Genomic DNA, 21,917 nt, shown 5'->3' with positions numbered 1-21,917 from the left:
TGTAATTTGCATTTGTGGGATCAAGGATCCAACAAAGGATTAACCTTCCTACACCAGCTCCTTGAGGGCAGGCACCATGCTTTAGCTATTTTTCTCTCTCTTTCAGTACTAAAACAAAACAAAACAAAAAACAAGGACAAAAAAATGTCTGCCTAGTAGAATAGGGAGGAGAATATACTTTTCTGTCTGCTTGGCAGAGGTGGAAGACTAGGGGTATGTAACGCTGTATATGTTGTTAGACTTGGTTGATTTTTTAAAGAAATGCAATGTTTTAAAAAACTGCACCCCTCCCACCTCTACCCCTTCCCCCACCTCCCCACCTCCCAGTCTTTTCTTCTTAGTCATAGGTGATGACTTTCTAGGAGGGAAAGGATGAGGGACACATAGGGAAATGAAGGTGGTGTGAAAACAAAAGAGCTCTATAAAACTTAAATACATAGATTCCTGTTGAACAAATGGTCTCTTTTCATGATGGTGTGTTGCTTTTCTAAGTTACAGAGCTACACAAATGTTACCTTGGCACTGATCTGAAACTCTTCTGTCTTCTTACTAGGTGAGGTCCAGTAGGTTTCTCCCTTAAAGAAAGTTGTTGGGAGGAGAATAGGATCCTAGAGATCTGGAGATGGAAAGCAACTCAGAACTATTCTAGTTCAATCCCTTCCTTTCACAGATGAAGAAACTGAGACCCAGAGAAGGGAAATGACTTGACCCAGGTCACACAGTGAGTAAGGGGTAGGACCAGGACCAGAACCTATACTTTTCTTACATGGATTCTGCCCTCTCATCATTGTACTGGTGAATGTGTCAGCAAATCTCAGGCTTCTAGTTACCAGTATTTATGATAACAATGTGTTCCATGGTCTTTCTTTATTTTCTCCAGTCATAAACTGGGGTGAAAGAGTTGCATTCCTACCTGACTCACAGTGAGAGGCCTAGGTGAAATGAGGTCTCCACTAGTCTCCCTGCTTCCAATCTCTCTCCACACCACTCCATCCTCCAACTTGGTTGCTAAGATGATTTTTTTCTAAAGTACCGTTCTTGACCATACCAATAAGCTCCATTAACTCCATACTACCTGGAAGATCAAATATAACTCCCTAGTATGGCCTTTAAAGCTCTTGGTAACATGGACCCTTCCTACGTTTCCAGCTTTCATATACTTGACTCCCCTCTACACACTCTATAATCCAGCTACTCTGGCCTACTTGCAGTTCCTTGAATGCAGCATCCCATTTATGTATGCAGCCCTAATCTCTCTCCTGAGCTCAATCTCACATCATCAACTGCCTCTTGAACATTTCAAAGTCAATGTTCTATAGGCATCTCAAAGGTCAACATGTCCAAAACATAACTTTCCCCCAAAATTCCATTTCTGAACTTCCCAATAACTATCAAGAGCTGCACCATCTTCTCAGTCACCTAGTCCCACAACCTAGAGTCCATACTCACTCACCTCAAATATCTGCTGACAACTTGTTGTTTTTAACTTAACAACACCTCTTCTATCTGGTCCCTTCTCTCCACCCAGGTAGTTACCACCCTGGCACACACCTCAACACCTCATATTTGTTCTTCTGGTTGGTCTCCTTGACTCAATCCATCCTCACTCCACTCCAATTCAACCTTTACTCAGCTAAAAAGGGATTTTAAAAAGCAGCTTATCCTATAGGCCATGAAGTAAACATCTGCCTAAACTTTAGGGTTGTTACACCTCAAAATGAATCGATTTTAAATATCTAGTAACTGCCTAAGGGATCTGAGGACATGAGGCAAAGGTAGAGCTTGCCTACTCAGCTAGTTATAAAAAGGATAGAAATATGTGGCTTCAGATGGTATTGCCTACTACTTCTTGAACCACAGTCCAGAGTTCAAAGGGATCCTTTTCTGAAGTGGGGGTTGTGGGAAATTCCATATTAGAACTACTCAATAACCCTGGCTTCAGAAAGTCTAGCCTTTTATACTTAAGCTCCATCACTGACCCTTCCGAGTAAGATCCTGGGCTAGGTGTTTCCTAGAAGTAACAGGATAGAGGAGACCTCACAGCCAGCAGCAAAAGTCTCTCCTCCTCTTCCACACCCTTCCCTTTCTCTCTTTCCCAGCCCAGCCAGTACTCCTCACAGATTTAAGTGTTCTTCATGGGCTATGTATACCAAGATATATATATACCAAGTGCTCAGCACTTCTCTGTCTTCACACATTACTAAAAGTCTTGGTAAATAAAACTAAACATTTACCTACCCAATCTCAGGCAAAGAAGTCTCCCTGCCCAAATCTAGACTTGTGTTTCCCCAGGTCACATCCTTAGGGCCACACAATAAAAGATATTTTACTCAGGAAGCTTCCTGGGGAGAATCACAATGTCACACGGGGACAGGATCCCCTCCAGTGAGAGGGCCCCAAAATGGAGCAGGGGCAATAGGAACTGATAAGGGGCCTGAAACAAACTGGCCAGGCTGGTTCTGCCACTGGGCTAAGCAACGCAGAGCAAACAGTGCCAGCAACTCAGAAGAACTGAGAAGTATATTCCCATCTCTTCAATGAATGGCAGGTTTCCTTGGCAAACTGGGGAGGGGAGAAGGATAGGGAGGGGCACTACGTCAACATAAAACTTCTCTTTCAGTTTGCGGTCCCATCAGTGCTAGGCTTTATCCAGGTCAAGAGTTGGAAGTTGGCTTTTTTGTTGTTATCATCATGTTCATTCCTTTTATTTCTTTACAGTCTTGTTTTTTAAAAATTTCTTCCCATACTCACCATGGCTCCTAGCAATTAAAAAATAATAAAAATCTACTGAGGTGCTCACATCAGCATCCCCAAGGCAGGCATATTGTGGCAGCACCCAGGTTCCCAGCATGCACTTGTAATCTGGGCCACCTTTGCCAAAAGCCACATTTGTGGTCTGGACCAGGGCCAGGAAGAGGATATGCTGGTCTGATTACGGACTCCTGGGCTCATTATCTCTTCCAGGAAGCAGGGGGAGGGGGCCCTGCTCAGTCTAATCAGATTTTATAAGATTTGTGGGTGCCAGACAAGAAACATAAGCATTTTAACCCCAAGATCAGGGCTAAGCAACGGCCAAGGCATTGGCCCAATTGGGGCCAAGGCAAGACAGGGAATGGGTGGGGGGGGAGGGGGGAGGCAAAGAATCATAGGGAGAGCAGGAAGAAAAGAAATAAAAATAGCCAACATTATAAAGTGCTTTGCAATGTGCTTTTACATATATCATCTCATCTGGTCTTCACAACAACCCTATTAAGTTGTGCTATTATCCCCATTTTACCCATCAAACAATAAACATTTACTAAGCATCTATTCTGTGATAAGTGCTGGGGATACAAAAGAAGGCAAAAGACAGTATCTGTCCTCAAGGAGCTTACAATCTAAGGAATAAATTGAGCTGAGGAGGGTTAAGTAACTTGCCAAGTGTCACAGAGTTAATAAATGTCTGAGGCAGGTCTTGGGTCCAAGTCTTCCTGACTTCAAGGGAAGGGAAGGGAATAGAAAGGAAGGAAGGGAGAGAGAGGAAAGAGGAAGGGAGGGAGGAAGGGAGGAAGGGAGGGAGGAAAGAAGGAAGGAAGGAAGGGAAGAAGGGAGGAAAGAAGGAAGGGAGGAGGGGCAAGAGAGAGCAAGACAAAGAAAGAAAGAGAAAGGAAGGAAGGAAAGAAAGAAGGAATGAAAGGTATGGGACTAAATTATGACGTAAGCTCAAACTGAAGGGATTTCTTCTTGAATTCCACAAAGATGGGGGAATGAGCAGAAGACACACTTTATATCTAAAAAAGGGAGAGAAATATGATAACTTTACAAATGCAGAGAAACTAGAAACCGGTCTTCCTCAGTAAAAGTATATTACAGACTTTGATCTTTATCTCTCAATGTAGAAGGACATCAAGGGAAGAAAAAGACATCAGCGGGAGGTGTGAGAGGTCAGAGGGATACAAGGAGGATCTCATGGTCGGATGAAACTGTTGGAACAAGAAGTCATTGCTTTAGTAACCAGGTGGTACTAACCACTTGAGTCCTTCTCAGGATAATATACAGTGCAACGTATCTTCCAACTTCCCCAAATTCTCCCTGCCCACCCCCATTCCCAAAATTCCTTCTAGAGGCAAAGACTGAAGAACACACCCAAAGCCAGGGTTTCTTCTGTCACATGCAAACCCAGGTATTTAGACTAACCCGAATAGCTAACCTTACAGACCAAAATTCATCACTATTAGGTCTCCATCATTACGATGTCTTCTGTCCACAAAGAGGAATTATCTCATGGTTGTATTTGTATACCTAGTGTCTGGCCCATGGTCAGTGTTTAATAAATGTTTATTCCATAAACTGACAAGCATTTATTAAGCAACCACTAGGTTCCAAGCACTGTGTTATAGTCCTGGAGCTACAAATACAAAAATGAGACAGTCCTTGCCTTCCAGAAGCTTATATTCTTACGGGGAAATACAGCACATAAAAGGGAATGGGGGCCAGTTTTGGTTTGGCCAGTCTCAGGGATGATGAGACGAGCCATAGGGCAGTTGCTTGTCATGCTCTTTCCATTAGCAATGGTACTATTGATTTGATTACAGTTCTCAGAGCATAAAGATTTATTATTGATTTGGCAGGGAGAGGATTTATTCTTGGACTACTAAAGGTGGAAAAGGCCTGAGAGATCATTTCATCCGATTCTCTTGCTTTATGGATGAGTAGACTGTGAGGCCCAGGGAGGTAAAGAGATTTTTCTAAGATGACACCACTAGTTTGTCCAATTAAATCTGAGACTTGAATTCAAATCTCCTGAATCCTAATCCAGGGCTCTTGAAAGTTAAAGTGACCTAGGTTTTTTGAGCCTTTGTGGGTACTCTGCCAAAGAGGAGGGAATCTCCCTAGAAGGAACCCACGGGCTAGAATGTGCTGTTTCCAAATCATTCAAATGAAAGGCACTAGACCTATCTCATATTTCCTAAGAGACACTGGGTTGTACATTTGTTAAGCTGTTAATTCTCTGTTAGGGCTACCACACCACTCTGGGAAGCGATGAGTCATAACTATTGGCAAAAGTGTTACAAATTCTACTGGTTTGAAGTAGGGCTGGGGGAGGTAGGAGGAAGGGTTAGGAAACCAAAGGGAGAGACTAAAAAAAAAACAAAAAACCCAGCCACTCAAGCTGCTAAGAAGTCAGAGAACCCACATGCTAGAGAAAATATCAGGGTATACCTCCAAATGGGCATCTATACAGGCAGCTATAGCCCTTCTCTGCATCTGGACAGGAAAGGAGAGAGAGGATGATGAGATGAAGATGAGGCACCCAGGAGAAAGACAAAGTCCTATACTTCCCTGGGCCCACAACATCAGGGGCAAAGATGGGTTTCTCCTTGCCTCTCTCCTAGAGCAGCAAGCCCTGAGAAGAACAAAAAAGGGCCACAAGCTCAGTTTTCCCCATTTGGGCAGTGACAACAGCTGAGCTCAGCAGAGGTGAGGTAGAGTAAAGAATGAAGGGGGGAGATTAGGAGAGCGAAAGGGAGATGCATTTTGAAGTCCTCCAATTTCACCTTTTTCCAATGTATCTAAAGGGCTCTTTTGGTACTGGATCATAGAGATCAATCCAATTGCTGCCCATTTTACAGATGAGAAAACTGAGGGTCACAGAGCTATAAAGTATCTAAGGCAGGATTTGAACTCAGGTCTTCCTGAATGCAAGCCCATTGCTCTGTCCACTGTGTCATCTAACTAGGGAAAAGAATGGGAAATGGGATCTAGAGGGGAGGAAGGACGAATCTTTGGCAGTCCAAGACCTGCAGGCAAAGTAGCAACTAGGAATTTATGAGCATGGGGCAGTTGTCACACGATGAGGTAAATGAAGTCAAAAGACAAAGACCAGGGAGAGGAAGGTTAACTGATGGCTCTCTCTATTTAACTAAGGATAATTTCTTACCAGCTGATCTTAGCGCTATCATTTCTTTGATGTGGAGGAATTAAAAGAAAGTTCTGTCAGCTAGCACCTTCTAAATTTGGCACTTGGGTCAAAGTTCAGTCACTCCACCCTAGTTATCACTGTAGCTATAGACCCACGAATAGAGAGGGCTCAGCCAAAAAAAAATGTTACACCTATAATGCCATAATAAAACCAGAGAATTTGGAGATCCCAGGTCCCAGATGTTAATTTTGTTTCCTATTTTCCCACCAATAAAAGTATTATAGATCTAGGGCCTTTAGCCCAACTCCTTCATTTTATAGAAGAGGTAAATGAGGTCAAGGTAGAAGTGACTTATCCAAAATCGCACAGGGATTAAGTGTTAGAGGTAGGACTTTAAACTAAAACCCTGGGACTTCATGTTCATGACTTTTGTCCTTCAGCTTCTCACAGCCTCAGTTTCCTCACTGGGGGGTTGAACTAAAGAGCCTCTGAGGTCCCCTCCAGAGGTACCATTTCCTATGAGCCCAGGACTCCAAATTCTGTCTAGTGCATCATACACTATCTACAGCTTTTATGTGTGCCCAAGAATTACTCCCTGGGCTCCAATTAGTGCCAAAGTTCTGAATGGGGATGTGTCAATATAAGGAAGGCCTAAAGTGGACTCCTAGGCCACCTCTTACCTTACCTAGGGCCTAATTTACCAGCTCCATAATAGAGAAGGCATCCAGCCAGGATGGCACCCCCTCCTCCCCCCAACTGCATGACACTATTCAAGAGAAGAAAGAAGAAAGAAAACAGGCATTTACTCAGCACTTAATATGCTGGACACTATACTTTACAAAATATGATCTGATTTGATCCTTACAACTCTGAGGTGTAGGTGCTATCGTTGTACACATCTTACATTGAGGAAACGGAGGCAGATACAGGAAAAGGAGCTTGCCCAGAGTCATTAAACGTTTGAGGCCAGATTTGAACTTAGGAATTCCTGACTCTAAGCCCAAGGTTCAACCTGACAATTTATTTTCTAAGTAAGCATGGTCTCCTCCGTCTTGAAAGATGGACTGGGAACCCTCTATTAATGGAAAGTGTTCAGGGTCCCAGAGTGTGATAAAAAGAAAAGGTGAATGGGAAAGAAAGAGAGAAATAGTGCCTACCCCTGGGTTTCCTGTTGTACTCAGTGCTTTTGTATTTTACTATGAAAATCCTCCTACTCCCCCAATGGGTCTGGATGTCAGTCTGGTCTGCACTGGGGACGATACCCAAACTCCTTCTTCCTAACAGGTGGGGATTTCTATTGGCCCTTGAGGATGCTACTATCCCAGGATGGCATGTGGAAATTAAAATTTTCTGGTAGTCCCAGGAAGATGGTCCAGACAAGGATGTCTAATAACAGCCATGTGCCAAGATTTCAGCAGGGGCACTGGAAGAAGGAAGCCATGGGTGATGGCCTTTAGAAGTTTCCAGGGAAGAGAGGAGAGGAAGCACCTAAATCTGCATCCACCACAGTGATGATTAAACCTCTATGGATGACTGAATCAGAAGGACCTGGGTTCCAATTCTGCCTCTGATATTTTACCAGGATTATGACTCTGGGCATGTCACTAAACACCTCTCATTTTGAGTTTCCTCATCCAGAAAATGGGGATAATAATAATAGGACCTATCTTATGGGGTTGTGATGATCAAATGAATTAATGAATGTAAGTCATTCCGTAACTTAAAGCTCTATACTAATGCTAGCTGCTTCTTTTCTTTTAAACTAGACCCTCTGATTTCACTAGAACTCCCACTGAAGAAATGCCCAAGTACCAGTAAACATTTGTAACTATTTTGCAATTTATATACTCAGTTCCAGGGGCACTGGGAAATTAAATTACCAGCCCAGGGTCACAGAGCAAGTATGTATCAGAAGGAGCACTGGAACCCAGGTCTTCCTCTCTGAGACCAATTCAATCCTATACCAGACAGCCTCTCATGATTACTGTTATTTTGATAACAATAACAGTAATATAAGAAGCACTGACCCCTGAAGAGCACAGAGCATGCCTTGGCGAGTCAACTTTCTAGAACTCCCCACTAAAAAGCCAAACATGCCAAAAGACTTGTCTCTTTGTCCACCCCACCTTGAAGCCATGAATTGTGGTTTTTCAGTCAAGTCTGGCTCTAAATGACCCCACTGACTTTGTGAGGGTTTCTTGGTAAACATACTGGAGTCGTTTGCCATTTTCTTCTCCAGTGTATCCCCATTTTACAGATGAGGAACTGAGGCAAAAAGGGTTTAAGTGACTTGCCCAGGGTCACATAGCTAGTTAGTCTGAGACTGGATTTGAACTCAGATCCTTCTGACTCCAGGCCCAGTATTCCTATCTGCCATACCACCTAGCTGCCCTGAAGCCATAAATACAGAGGATGACAGAGTAAAGGCAAAAATTTTAAGCTGATTGAGGTTCCTAGAATTCTTAGACCACTTGAAGCTAGAAAAGACCTCACAGGTCAGCTAGTCTGACTACCTCATTTTGAAAGGGAAGCCCAGAAAAGGGAAAGTGAGTTCCCAACGTCACCCAGCTGGTTGTTTGCTGGGCCAGGACTCAACCCAGATATGGAGCTTCTGGGTTCTTTCCACAAAGCCTTGAAGCAGTTCATTTCTCCTCCCCTACTCCTCATCCCTCTCCACCTCATCCCCCTTCTCAATACATGTGAATTCCTACAGATCTTCAAGAGACAATTTCCAGAACTCTTCTCAGATACTGGAGTGACAAAGTATTTCAGTCCTAAGGGATAGAAGGGAGCTGTCCTCTTATTTCTTTGTTCAGGGCTTAGCCTACAGTGGATGTCTGGGTCCACATTCCTGGTTAATTGACTTTTGCGTTCTATCCAGCAAGGAAAATGCAATATGGTTCTCTTACCTCGGCTAATTCTTTGTTTCTCCCCAGACAGGATACCCGGTGTGTCAATGACACTGATGCTTTCAAGCACTGCGTTGGGCAACTGGGCACACACGAATCTACAAAAGAGAAAAGAAAGAGAAAAAGAAAACAATCTTGGTGAGAAAAAGGCCACACTTTGCCAATCTGACATGGTTTTCCTTTTGGAAGCCTTGGGTCTTTTTAGTGGGGGCAAGGGGAGGGACAGAAGGAGGAAAAGGGAATGGAGGAGGTGGTGAAAAAAACAATGAGATCCAGCTTCCAGTCACATATACTGCTTTGAAGAACTGGGGAATCCCAGAGTGGAAAGGGACTTCAGAATATGACCCCAAAGTATAACTCCTCTTCAGAATCCCTGAAAAATAATCAACCAGCATCTATTGGCCTGAGTATTTTCAGTGATGGTGAACTCCCCTGCCAAGGCCACCAGTAATGTTTGGATATCTCTAATTAGGAAACTGCATTAGACTTATTTTCTCAAGTATCTGAATAAAGCTTTTAATTTCTCTTAGCAACTATTTTCCTGGATAAGGCACAGCTGATCCAAATGTTACTTCCGTACATATATCATAGTGACATATATAGCTGAATTTATATCCTTTGGGGAAAGGCAGTAAAAAAAAAAAATCTATGTGGCCAATCATTAACAAGTTAAGCCTAGAAACTAAGAGGCAGTGGGGTATAGTGGGTATCACACTACACCTGAAGTCAGGAAGACTCGGATTTAAAAACTCTGACTTGGACATGAACATCTGGTGTGATCTTAGGCAAGTAATTAGGTCTCTCTAAGTCTCTGTTTGCTCATCTGTAAAATGTGACTAATAGGAGCCCCTACCTTGCAGGGTTATTGTGAGTCTCAAAATAGATTAACATACATAAAATACTTTGCAAACCAGAAGGAACTACATAAATGCCAAATGTTATTATCTGGGGTCTTATTATACAAAAATAAAGCTTTAAAGTAAGAGAACCTAAATTCAAATACTGACTCTGATGCTTATCATCTATGTGACCTTGAGAAAATCATAGCCTTCCTGGGCCAAAGTTTCTTCATTTGTAAAATGGAGGCTTAAGGGTGGGGGGTGGAGACGGGATAGACTTAAGATGCAGAGTAAGACACACATTTTCAGGCATTTCCTAAGTAGGAACAGGCATTTCCTAAGTGAGAATTAGTTTTGCTTGAATAAACATATTTATTAAAAGGTGTTTTTCCCCCTTTAATTTGTATGTGTGTGTGTGTGTGTGTGTGTGTGTATGTGCACGTGTGTGTGTATTTAAGGCATCCAAAAAAGAAAGAAAAGGGAAAAACGGTCATCATATTTTTTTTAATGCACAAAAGGTAACAGAAAAAAGGAAAGCCAGAAAAAAATTACAGACTAGCAGGATGGTTTTTAAAGTTAAATGAAGAATTTTTATATGACTGTACATAACAGAGGCTTGCAGCTTTATGCACAATCCTCTTTTTTCCATTCTATTATGTATATAGCAGACCAAAATTTAAATTTAAACTGGTGTTTAAGTCTAGAATTTTTAAAAAATGAAATAAATCATGAAGCTGTATGTAGATCAGATAGTCTATGAGATCTCCTTCAGATCTTAATTTATGGCCTTAAATGGTAGGACTGACCACAGCCTTAGAATATTTAGTTCAAAAGTCCCCATTTGACAGATTGGAAAACTGAAGCCTTGGGAGTCAAAGTGATTGGCCAAGATCACACAAGTCAGTAGCAGGGGTTTTCCCCAGATCATGTGACTCCAAACCTAGAGTTCTTTCTTTCTGGTCAGACAAGTCAGGGGTTTGACTTTGAATAAGATCCACTAGTCCCAGCTGGCCTCTTTTCTTTACTGTAGCACCAATTGCTAGATCTGGGGAACTCAATAGGAGTAATGGATATGAGGCAGCCTAGAGGACTCCAAAGGTCAATTACTATATAGCTATGTGACCCCTATGTTCTTTCAGGTTTCTATTGCCTTTTTTCTTTCTGGCTTCTTTTCTTCTACTAGACCACAAATTGTAGCTCAAAGTTCATTTCCTCAATTAAATTCATTCATTCAATAAACGTTAGCTAAGCATGTATAAGGGGCAGCTAGGTGACACAGCTGTTAGAATGCCCAACCTAGAGTCAAGAAGACTTATCTTCTTGAGTTCAAACCTAGTGTCAGACACTTACTAGCTGTGTGACAGTTAACCCTGTTTGCCTCAGTTTTCTCATCTGTAAAATGAGCTGGAGATGGAAATGGCAAACCACTCTAGTATCTCTGCCAAGAAAATCCCAAATGGGATCGTGAAGACTTGGATCCAACTGAAAAACAACTGACTGAATAGTGGCATGTGTAAAACACCATGCTAACCAAAAGGTTGAGATACATAGTAACATAAGACCTGGTTCCCCTTCAAGGAACTCTGGTGAAAGGCATTGCCATGCCCCAGATCTCAGATCAGAAAACTAAAGATGCCACACTCTTACAAGTGGGGCTTCTTCCCTGTCCATATACATATTTGAAGACATTCTCAATCCTTCCTAGCTACTGGTCTCCATCTCTCCTCTTTAAAATGGGACCCCAAACTTATCTCCTCCAGGAAATCTTCTCTGTCTGACCTTAACATTCACTACTATCTCCTTAGTAAATTTATAATGGACATCTATTAGCTAGGTTAATAAATCAACCTACAAGCATTATTTAGTGAACCCAATGTACCAGGCAGTCTCTTGGATAATGGGGAATACAAAGACCTATCCTCAAGGAGCTTAGTCTACTGGAGAAGACAACACGTATACAGACAAGTATAAAAGTTGGATAAATCCAGAAAAATTTAGAGAGAGAAGTCCCTAGCAATCACTGAGGGGAGGAAGCAGAGAAGCCAGATCTGAGAAAATCTTCCTGTAGAAGGTGAAGCTCTAATATGTCAAGATTCTTAGAGATCATTTGATCCAATCTGCTGATTTACAAACAATGGAATCGTAGCCCAGAAAAGTAAACCAACTGGTCTGAGGACTCCTGGCAAGCTAGTGGTAGGAAAGAAAGACTTAAACCCATCTTCTGATGCCTGTGCTCCTTCCACACTACTACACTGTCTAGCAACTCCATTTGACATATGAGCAAACAGAACCCAGAGGGAGGCTGACTCACCCAAGATCACACAGTAAATTAGTGGGTAGATTGTGAGATCCTCAAGGGACATTTTTGTTTAATTTGTACACCCTCAGCACCCAGCACAGTGACATATCCTGGCTCTGTGACTCCAGGCAAGTTACAGCCTGTTTGTAGCCGTATCTGAAAGTCTTTACTTGCAAAATGGGGATAATAATCACTCATGAGAGAAGATACTAGAAGTATATACATGCAGTTTGGTATTGCTACTAAGCTAGCAGCCTGACTTTTTAAAAATGAAATTCTCTAGAAGAGAATTTAATCCTCCACCTTCCCCCACTCACCCCAGCTCTGGGAACATATCCCAGTGACTCACAGTTCTTCTAGCAAATAGAAGAATCCAAGTTCACATTTACAGTAATTTAGACCTTTTCTCAGATAAGACTGCTTTTAGTAGAGATCAAAAAGAACTTCTCACCAGCACTCCTATGACTTTCTATCCTGAATGACGATGAATATAACCTAGTCATAGATCTTCTAGGAGGGTGAACAAACCCAGAGGCTAAAAGACAACCTGAGCTCTTGAGAAATGGGACAAGATATGTGTACAATATCCAGAACAATGGAGGGCAAACTCTGAGCTTTGGAGTCAGAAAATTTGGGTTCAAATCTGACCTCTCTTCCTACCTCTGTGACCTGGGCAAGTAAGCCTCTTAATCTCTCTGGGTCTTGGTTTCTTCAATAAGGAGGCTAAATTAGATGACTTCTAAGATCCCTTCCAGCCCTAAAACTATGGTTCTGTGAACTCTCCCCTTTTTGAAGAACTATAAGATTGTAATATGAGGCAGCTAGTGGTTCAGTGGATAGAGTACATGGCCAGGATTCAGGAAGACCCAAGTTCAAATCCAGGCTTGGACAACTTATTGGTTGTGTGATCCTGGGCAAGTCACAACTTCTGATTACCTGATAAATGGATCCACTGTATTCAGTGGAGAAGGAAATGGCAAACCACTCCAGTATCTTGCCACAAAAATGCCAAATGGGATCATTAAAAGGTCAGATGGAACTAAAAAATGACTGAATGAAAACAAAAAAGATCACAGCGATATAAGGATAGCCTGGAGTCAGGAAGACCACCTCAAATTCGTCTTCAGACACTTATTAGCTGTGTGACTCGTAAAAAGACAGTTAACCTCTGTCTACCTCAGTGTCTTCAACTGTAAAATGGGGATAATAATAGTACCTACCTCCCAGGGTGGGTGTGAGGCTCAAATGGGATTAGGTCTGTAAAGCACTTAGCACACTGCCTGGCACATAGTAGGTACTTAATAAATACTTATTCCCTTGTCCCCCTTCCCCCATTTTAATTCAACATGAATGTATAATTTTCAAGCCTACCTACTCTCAAAGCAATATGTAGGTTATTAAAATATAAGAAGAGTAGGTGGCAGGGTGAGGGGGGAGAAATTCCTGTAAACTGGAATTTGGTAATGATTTGTGGGTCTTTATAATGTCGGACCCACACATTCTTCCAGAGCAAAAATCTCAACGGTATCTTTCAAGTAGGTGTATCAGAGAAACTAGGCTATTCCTGCAATGCCTTTGAGGGAAACGTGTCCTGTTCACCAGTATGACTGCCAGGTCCCACTCCATACAAGCCTGTTTATCAGCAGCAGGGGCTCCAAGGGCCTGAGCAAGGACTTTTTTGCCCACTTGATGCCTGAGCCCAGCCAGAAAGCACGTAGGAGGTTAAGGCAGAGGGAGGTGGGAGGTGCCTGGCTCAAACATTCTGAATATTCACAAGAGGCCAAAAAAAAAAAAAAAGTCAGATACAGTCTAGGGGAGAACAGGAAAATAGCATTGGTTCTCTGGCATATCCAACTCAATGCTGGGGATGATGGATCTATGGCCAAGCAGCTATTCACTTCTGCAAAGTGACAAAACGCTTCGAATTAATTAAGCATTCATGGAGGACTCTAGAATAATAATCCTTCCATTTGTACAGGGCTTTGCAGCTTGGTAAGTCATTTCATCTTCCCAGTAGTGCTGTAATAATGCTAAGACCGAGGAGGAAATAGAGAAGGCACAGAAAGATTAGGAATGACAACCAGCCTTCACTCCCCTGATGTACGCAAAGGGTTTAACAATATTATCTCACTGGAGTCTCACAACAACTCTGATACTTCTGAATTATTATAGTCATTATGCAGCTGAGGGAATTCCCCGAGAGTAAGTCACTTGATTCGGCACCCAGCTGAAGCCAACTTGAATGGGCAGAGCTGATGTCACTTACACCTATCTGAACCCCAGTTTACTTATCTGAAAAATAAGAATAATAATTTCACATACAGTATAGGGTTGTTGTGAGGATTATATAATGCATTAAAGCAGTTTGCAAACCTTTAAGCACTAAACATTTATTTATTTTTAATATATTATACATGATTATATATTTTATCATATAATATATATTTTAAATTTATGTATTTATCATAATAATTTATTACAAATATTTATAATAATAATTTTTAACCACAATGGCTTCCCATTACGACTCCTTCTCAATGACCCCATCACATATTGTAAGACTAGGACTGGTCAGGACCTCAGCAGTGTGCTCGAACCAGCTCTCCCCACCTGTTCAATTTTCAATGTGAGCATTCACACCTTGGAAACTGGCAAAGACTACAAATCAGGGCTTCACTTACACAAGTGATGAAGAAAATAATTTAAAATAAAATTTCACCTCTCAAATGACTTGCTTATGGTCAAATAGTCACTGATAGTAGATCCAAAAGTACAATCCTGTATCTCTGACTCCTATCTTGGATCCTTTTCCATGATATTAAACAGTGCCTTTTTTTTATACTCCTTTTCCCCCTTTTTAAAGTGTTTTGACATTTTTTCTTTCTTTTTTTTTTTTTTGGCATCACTCATTTCCTAGTGATTCTTCCCAGACTCTATAGCACCTTCTCTCGTAATAAATATGTGCAGTTAAGCAAAACAATGAACCCACCCACCAGCCTCTCTGACATTGTATACCTCATTTGCACCTATAATCAACTACCTCTCTGCAGAGAGATAGGAGGTACACTTCACCATTTGTCCTCTATCTCTTTATATTTCTGTCATTCACTGACATCAGATGAATCCTTTCTCTCCTCTCAACCTCAATTTCTCTCCCTTCAAAAACATTGATATCAATCCCTGATTTGGATTCCTGGGAATCCTGTGGCATACATGCCAGTAAGGAGACGTCTACATAAATTCTATGGGTACTTAATTCTAGATTAGGGTAAGCCACTGAACTCTCAATTCATCTATTTCCATTCCTGTGGCTTCTGCTACTATCTTTATGTAGATAAGGCCATTTTTTCCCCTAGGCCCATCGTCTTACCTGAGCACTAATGTTATATGTCCAAATGATTACTAGACGTTTTTAAAATGCAAAAATCACATCTAATCCGCTTTCAGATATGCTTGATGATTTATTTTGCCTGCAGCATTACCTTTCAATTCCCTTACGCTCATTGTAAAACTTGTTTTTAGTCACTTGGCAATGGCCATCCCCAGAGTTAGTGTTTTGGTGGCAGAGAGAAGGAAACTGGCATGAGTTTTAGCCGTGGGTCATCTGCCAAATAGATAATTGAGACAGGTTCCTGTTTAAACAGGCTAGTGATCCTAGAATCTCATCCTACAAAGCAGCACTCTTCTATAACAATCCTGATGAGGATGAAGGATCATGACAGGGACATCTAGCTCCATCCTGTCAAGCCCTGGAGAACAGAGATAACTGCCTTAGCAATGGAGGTCCCAGATTCCCTCGCCTGGCATTCATATGCAGGCAGCACTTGAGGGGCAATAAGGACTTAGGGGAAGAAGAAACTGAAACACTCCTTCCCCAGAGGAAAGGGATAGAGGAAGAATAAAGGTCACTACCCTAATGCTCAGCACATCACCTTTTCCTTGAGGCTTCCGACATTTGCTGAGGTTGAAGGGCCCTCTTGAACACAGGATTCCCTGAAGCCAGAAGGTTTTTTCATCTTTATTAGTTTCCAAGAGACTTCCTACTACATATTTTCACTTGGATGTCTTGCCATCATTTCATAGTTTGCATCTTTACAATCAAATTTATCACCTTCCCCTTACTTCTCTCCCTACGCACCCTCCCCTCCCCCCCCACCCCCAATCTCTGGCTTTTCTTTAAAACAGCTTCTCAATAGCACCATCCTACATCACAAGACTAGGACTGGTTGGGACCTCAGCAGTGTGCTTGAGCCAGCTTGTACCAGCTCTCCCCAACTGTTCAATTTTCAATGTGAGCATTCACACCTCGGAAATTGGCAAACACTACATGCAAATCAGGGCTTCACTTAAGCATGTGATAAAGAAAACATTAATATTGCAGATTAAACTTAAAAGGGTGTTGTGTACATTTTTTCCAGAAGTCAGCTGTTAAACATTATGTTAAACACGCTACCACACCCCTGGACCTTGGTGGTCATCTGGTCAACCCCATCCTTTTATAGATGATGAAACTGAAGGCCAGGGAACTTCACTTGCCTAAGTTCAAATAAGCAGTTAGTGCCAAAACAAGGATTTCAAACTAAATTCTCTGACTCCAGCCCTAGCAATATGTCCACTATACCAACAATTCCAAAGTGTGGTCCATGGATCTATGTGATCCATGTGGTCCTTGGTGGTGTCTGAGGTAAAGACTATGTCCTTAATAATACAATGACATCATTTACTTATTAAAATTATCCTCCCTTTTTCAACCACATATTTGTGTGAGGCCAGATTTTTACTTCAATCAAAACAATACAGCATAACAGATTAAATGCAGAAGCAGATATGAGAATTCAGCTGTTTTCTATTAAGCCAGATATTAAAGAGATTCACAAAAATATGTAGAACAATGCCATTCTTTGCATTTTTCTCTTTTTTTCTTTAGAAAAAAATTATTCTTAAAAATGTTATCTATGTTACCATGTTTATTATTGTTATTTTAAGTGAATAAAATACATATTTTTTAAAAATCAGTTTTAATTTCTTCTAATAATAAACATGGATATTTACAGCCCACATAAACAAGGTTCTTTGAGGTTCTCATTATTTAAGAGAATTGTCTAAAGGAGTTCTGAGATCAAAAAGTTTGAGAACCACTGTCCTGTGTCATTATTATCTTTGACTTATTTTATTTTTGATTATGAATTTAAACATCAACAAACATGAACTTTTCCATAAAATAAAGAACAGGAAAAAAAAAGAGGATTGTACCATGGATTTCTATTATATACATCTTTTTTTTTTTTAAAGTATATACTGAGATTATCCCTGTAACTTCACTGAGGTTGTAACCATAGTTCACTTTGTCATTTCACCAAATCCTGTCAATTTTTACTTTAAAATGTTTTACATCAACTCTTTCCTCTCCTTTCCCAATGTCATCCTTCCACCTTGAGTGGAAAATGAGAATTGATGTAAGAAAAAAAACTTACATCAAACTTAACTTGCATAAATTTTTGGTGTTCAATTGTTTCTCAGTTGTGTCTGACTCTTTATGATCCCATTTTGGGTTTTCTTGGCAAAAATACTGAAGTGGTTTGACATTCCTTCTCTGGCTCATTTTACAAATGAGGAACCTGAGACAAACAAGGTTAACTGACTTGCCCAGGGTCACAGAGCTAGTAAGAGTCTGAGGCCAGATTTGAACTCAGGGAGATGAGTCTTCCTGATTCTAAGCCCAGTGCTCTATCCACTGCATCACTCAGCTGCCCCAACTTGCATGAACAGGCATGTGCAAAAGCTGAATGGACTAACTTGGGAAGTAGTCAGCTCTTTGTCACTAAAGAACTAAGTAAAAGCTAGATCAGCACTTTTCAGCTATACTGCAGAGGGAAGGCTTATTCAGGTCTGGCTTGCACTAGAGGGTCTCTGAGACCCCTCTTGGGACTCTAAAATTCTATGATTCCACTTATGCCCTGCTCTTTTACACCTGATTAACTGCTTCCTAGATAGCCCTCCTGATACTAGGCCAGGGATGGGATACATTCAGCTCAAAACTAGCTATCTGACTGCTAATTTTCAGTGAGAACATTTATAACTCAGAAATCAACAAATGCTTCAAAACTAGGGCTTGGCTTATTATTTTGTTGATTGTCTAGATTTAAGGAAGTAATGGAACAAATGTTAATAATACAGATTAAACTTAAAAGTGCATGTCATGGCTACATTTTTGTAGAGCTTGTTGTTAAATGTGCCCTGTACATTTCTGCTTCAATCAATAAGCATTTATTTAGCACCTTCTTTATTCCAGACACCATATGATTCAGAACACTCTCTTGTTGCAATCCATCCAGAACCCCACTATCAAAGCCTTTATCCCATCACTCACTGGCTCAAAAAACTTCAGTGGGTCATTCTTTTGTACTGAATTATGTTCAAAATCTCTGCCTGGCTATCACTGCCCTTAAATAAACTGTTTCAGCTCTAGGTATCCAAACTCATTTCTCAGAGTCAGCCTCTATTCTAGTTAAGTCAAGCTGATGCCTCTTGTTGTTTTGAGGCGATGACAGGCTCTTTCCCAAAGATAGTGCCTATGGAAGGGCCACCATGACCATGTCTGAAACCAAACATTTGGGCTACTCTCCTCTGCTCCCCAAATAAAGTACTGTGAAGGGAAATATCCCTCCTTAAAGGGCCCAAAAGAGCAAACACTGGGAAACAGAGAGGAAGAGAGAAGGTTGATGCTGTGCCTTCACTGAGGTTGTATGCCACCTCCAACCATGGAGCATGTCTACCACTACTCCAAATCCAACTCATCGTTCAAGCTTCTCTGCCCTGGTGATGATCCTCACTGAACTTCTTCCCCTCTGAACATCTACAACACTTATAAACTGTACCATGAAATTCTGTACTTTATTACATTCTATCTTGTACTGTTCCTTTGATTCTTGGGCTAAATTTATTTGCCTCATTGGAATATAAGCTCTTTGAGGACAGGCATTGTTTCTTCTCTTTCTTCCACATCCCCTATAAGGCAGCATGAATGGTAGGAGCACAATATTACATGTCACTGAACCTCCAGAAGCTTTTCAGAAGCTTCTGAGGCACCACAAGCTCAGAGGCACCAGAATCATAAAACCTGACAGTTGGAGGAGACCTCCATGGCCACCAAGTACAATTCATATGTAAAAAAAATTCCCATTATAACTCCCTATCCAGAGAACCATTTTGTAACAGAGAATAAAAATAAAAGGATAAAAACTTTTAGCATAACTAATCAACACATCAACCAAGTCTGACAGTACATGCCACCTTTAACAGCCATCCTCTTCCACTTCTATAAAGAAGGTAGAAGGTTCATCGTGTTAGGGGCCAAGTTTGGTTATCATAATTACATGCCCACAAACATTTGAACACAGCTGCCATGGCCCTATTAAATCCCTCTTCTCCAGGCTAAGCACATCTACTTACCTCAACTGATTCTCAAGTTGCATGAACTCAAAACTTGGGTTCTAATGCCAGCTCTGTCATTAACTAGTCATGTAACTTTCACTTCTCTGGGTTTTATATTTTACAAAATGATAGGATTGGCCTAGATAATACATTTTTTAAAAAAATTTTCATTTTCAGTTCTAAATTCTCTCCCTCTCTCTAGTCCCTACCCCACCCACTGAGAAGGAAAGTAATATGATACCCATGGTACATATGAAGTCATGAAAAACATATTTGCAACATAACCATGTTGCAAAAAAAGGCAAGAAAAATGAACACAGTGAAAAAATGTTTCAATATGCACTCAGAGTTAATCAGTTCTCTCTCTGGAGGAGCACAGTAGACAAGATAATCTTAAAAATTTCTTCTACTTGCAACTATAACTTTCTGTTTTTATTAGCTGGCAGTTTGTATAATCACCTGGGTTTATTTATTTATTTTTTTGGCGATCCCTTTTATGGGACTACAGAATTTTGCCAGCCTGCCAACCTTGCAGTTTCCTCATCTGCATCTTCATTACAAAAATGTTATTTGCTGGGCATGGAGGCAGAGTAGACTGAGCAACAGGCTTGGAATCCAGAAGACTTAGATTCAAATCCTGCCTCTGACACTTAGAAGCTAGGTGATTAAGCAGCTTCCTGGGATTTAACACCCCTCCCAGGTGGCAGCTATGGCTGTGGAAAGAACATTGGATTTTGAGTCAGGGGCCCTTGACTGACATGCCACTTCTACCATTCACTAGCTTCGGGACCTTGGGGGAGTAACTTCATTCACATCTCCAGGACTTCTATTTCCACATGTTTAAAATGAACAGGTTGTACCAGATGACCTCTAAAGTCCCTTCCATCTCTACATCTATAATCCTATGACTTTGAACCAAATTCCAGGCAGGCTAAGATTAACCACCAGGAAACAAATATACCAGATGAGGCAGCTTGGGTCACACTCATCCGGAGAAGGGAGAAAGAAGGGCAAGGAGAATTCAGGTTGGCTTGATGCCCTGGCCCCCACCCTGGGTAGCAGTGAATGGGCCTGGTGTTCGCCACTCCGAGGAGTCTATTCATGTTTGTCCACATGGAGAGTGACTTGGCTCAGCTCAGCATGACCCAAGATACCAACAGCAGAGGAGGGAGGGGGGAAAAGTCCTCTGGTTACAATAAAGACTGGAAGTCTAAGAAAAAAGCTGACTGTATCTTTTCTTTTCTGCTACTGTTTCCATTCTACCTCTTCCGCTGCAGCCCCTAAGGAAAGGGAGACAGAAAAGGGCCCAGCTCACCAACCTGTTCAAGAAGGCATTCCCAAAAGCATTGAGTTTCCTGAAGGGTTTCTTTGGGTCGACCACCAGTGCATTTCCTGGGATAATTCCTTCCACATCTCCCTGCATCACTGCAATGAATGAATCAGTGGTGGGCTCAGGTCCGATTCTCATGCCTGGGAAGTCCTGTTCCAGTAAGTACCTGGAAAAAGCAAAAAGAGGCCTGATTCCGGTATTCTGCATAAGGAACAATTATAATGGCCCATACATTTTTGAAGTGCTGTGCAGAGGGTACCACCATTCTCCCATGCCACCCTAGCTCACAACCTAGGTATTATCCTTGACTTTTAGCTCTCTCACAATCCACATCCAATGAGCTGCCAAGTTCTATTGTTTCTCCCTTCACAACATTTCTTGTATATGTGTTCCATTCTCTCCTCTGACACTGTCCATAGCCTGGTGCAGGCCTTGATCACCTCACACCTGGGTTATTATAACAGTTTGCTGCTTGGTCCCCCTATCACAACTCTCTCCCTTTTCTAGTTAATTCTTCACTTGGTTGGCAAATTGATATTCCTAAAGTGTAAGTCTGATCATGTCACCCTCCTAATCAATCCTCTTCAGCGGCTCCCTGTTACCTCCAGGATCAAATATCAAATCTTATATTTAGCTTTTAAAAGTCTTTAATAACCAATCTCCTTCCTACCTTTCTATTTTTTTAAATCCTCTTGTTACTTTAGAAAACATATTTACCCTTCTATATGCATGTATTAGACAATGTCTAACAGATTGATGCCTCTATTCCAAGGAATTCTTAACCACAGTGTAGTCCTTGAATACCTAAGGGATCCAATGATAGATTTAGTGGGGTCCCTTCCTATCTTTCCAGGTTTTACTTCTTAGTGGCCTACCCCTTTCCAAACTCTGTGAGCTAGGGATATTGGTCTCCTTGCTGTTTCCTGAACTCCATCCCCTGACTTAGGACATTTTCATTTGCTGTCCACCATTGCCTAAAACTCAGTCCCTCTCCATCTCTGCCTCTTAACTTCCCTGGCTTCCTTCAAGTCTCAGCTAAAATACCATCTCCGATAAGAAGTCTTTCCTGATCTCTAGCTAATTAAAGCTAGTGCCTTTCCCTCTCTTGATTACCTCCAATTAATCCAGTGCATATCTCCATGTTCATGCTTATTTGCAGGATGTCTCCCCCATTAGACTGAGCTCTTTCTGAGCAAAGGCTGTC

General features: G+C 41.4%; 1 protein-coding gene across 2 annotated transcripts in view; it reads right to left on the bottom strand.

Annotated features, from left to right (window-relative positions):
• Positions 1–21,917, bottom strand: part of EHD3 (EH domain containing 3) — a 53,601-nt gene that overhangs the window by 14,794 nt on the left and 16,890 nt on the right. Inside the window, exons 2-4 of one of the 2 annotated variants that reach the window (XM_072634109.1) lie at positions 20,703–20,879; positions 8,812–8,909; positions 5,203–5,247 (exon numbers count right to left, since the gene is read on the bottom strand). In XM_072634109.1, the coding sequence (XP_072490210.1) occupies positions 5,203–5,247; positions 8,812–8,909; positions 20,703–20,879 (320 nt within the window). The remainder of the gene's footprint in view (positions 1–5,202; positions 5,248–8,811; positions 8,910–20,702; positions 20,880–21,917) is intronic. The other variant, XM_072634110.1, reaches the window with a different exon arrangement.

Source organism: Notamacropus eugenii, chromosome 1 (genome assembly GCF_028372415.1).
Source record: "Notamacropus eugenii isolate mMacEug1 chromosome 1, mMacEug1.pri_v2, whole genome shotgun sequence".
In the NCBI taxonomy this organism is placed as follows: domain Eukaryota; kingdom Metazoa; phylum Chordata; class Mammalia; order Diprotodontia; family Macropodidae; genus Notamacropus; species Notamacropus eugenii.
Note: the sequence above shows the minus strand (reverse complement) of the source record. Positions and strands in the feature narration are given on the sequence as shown.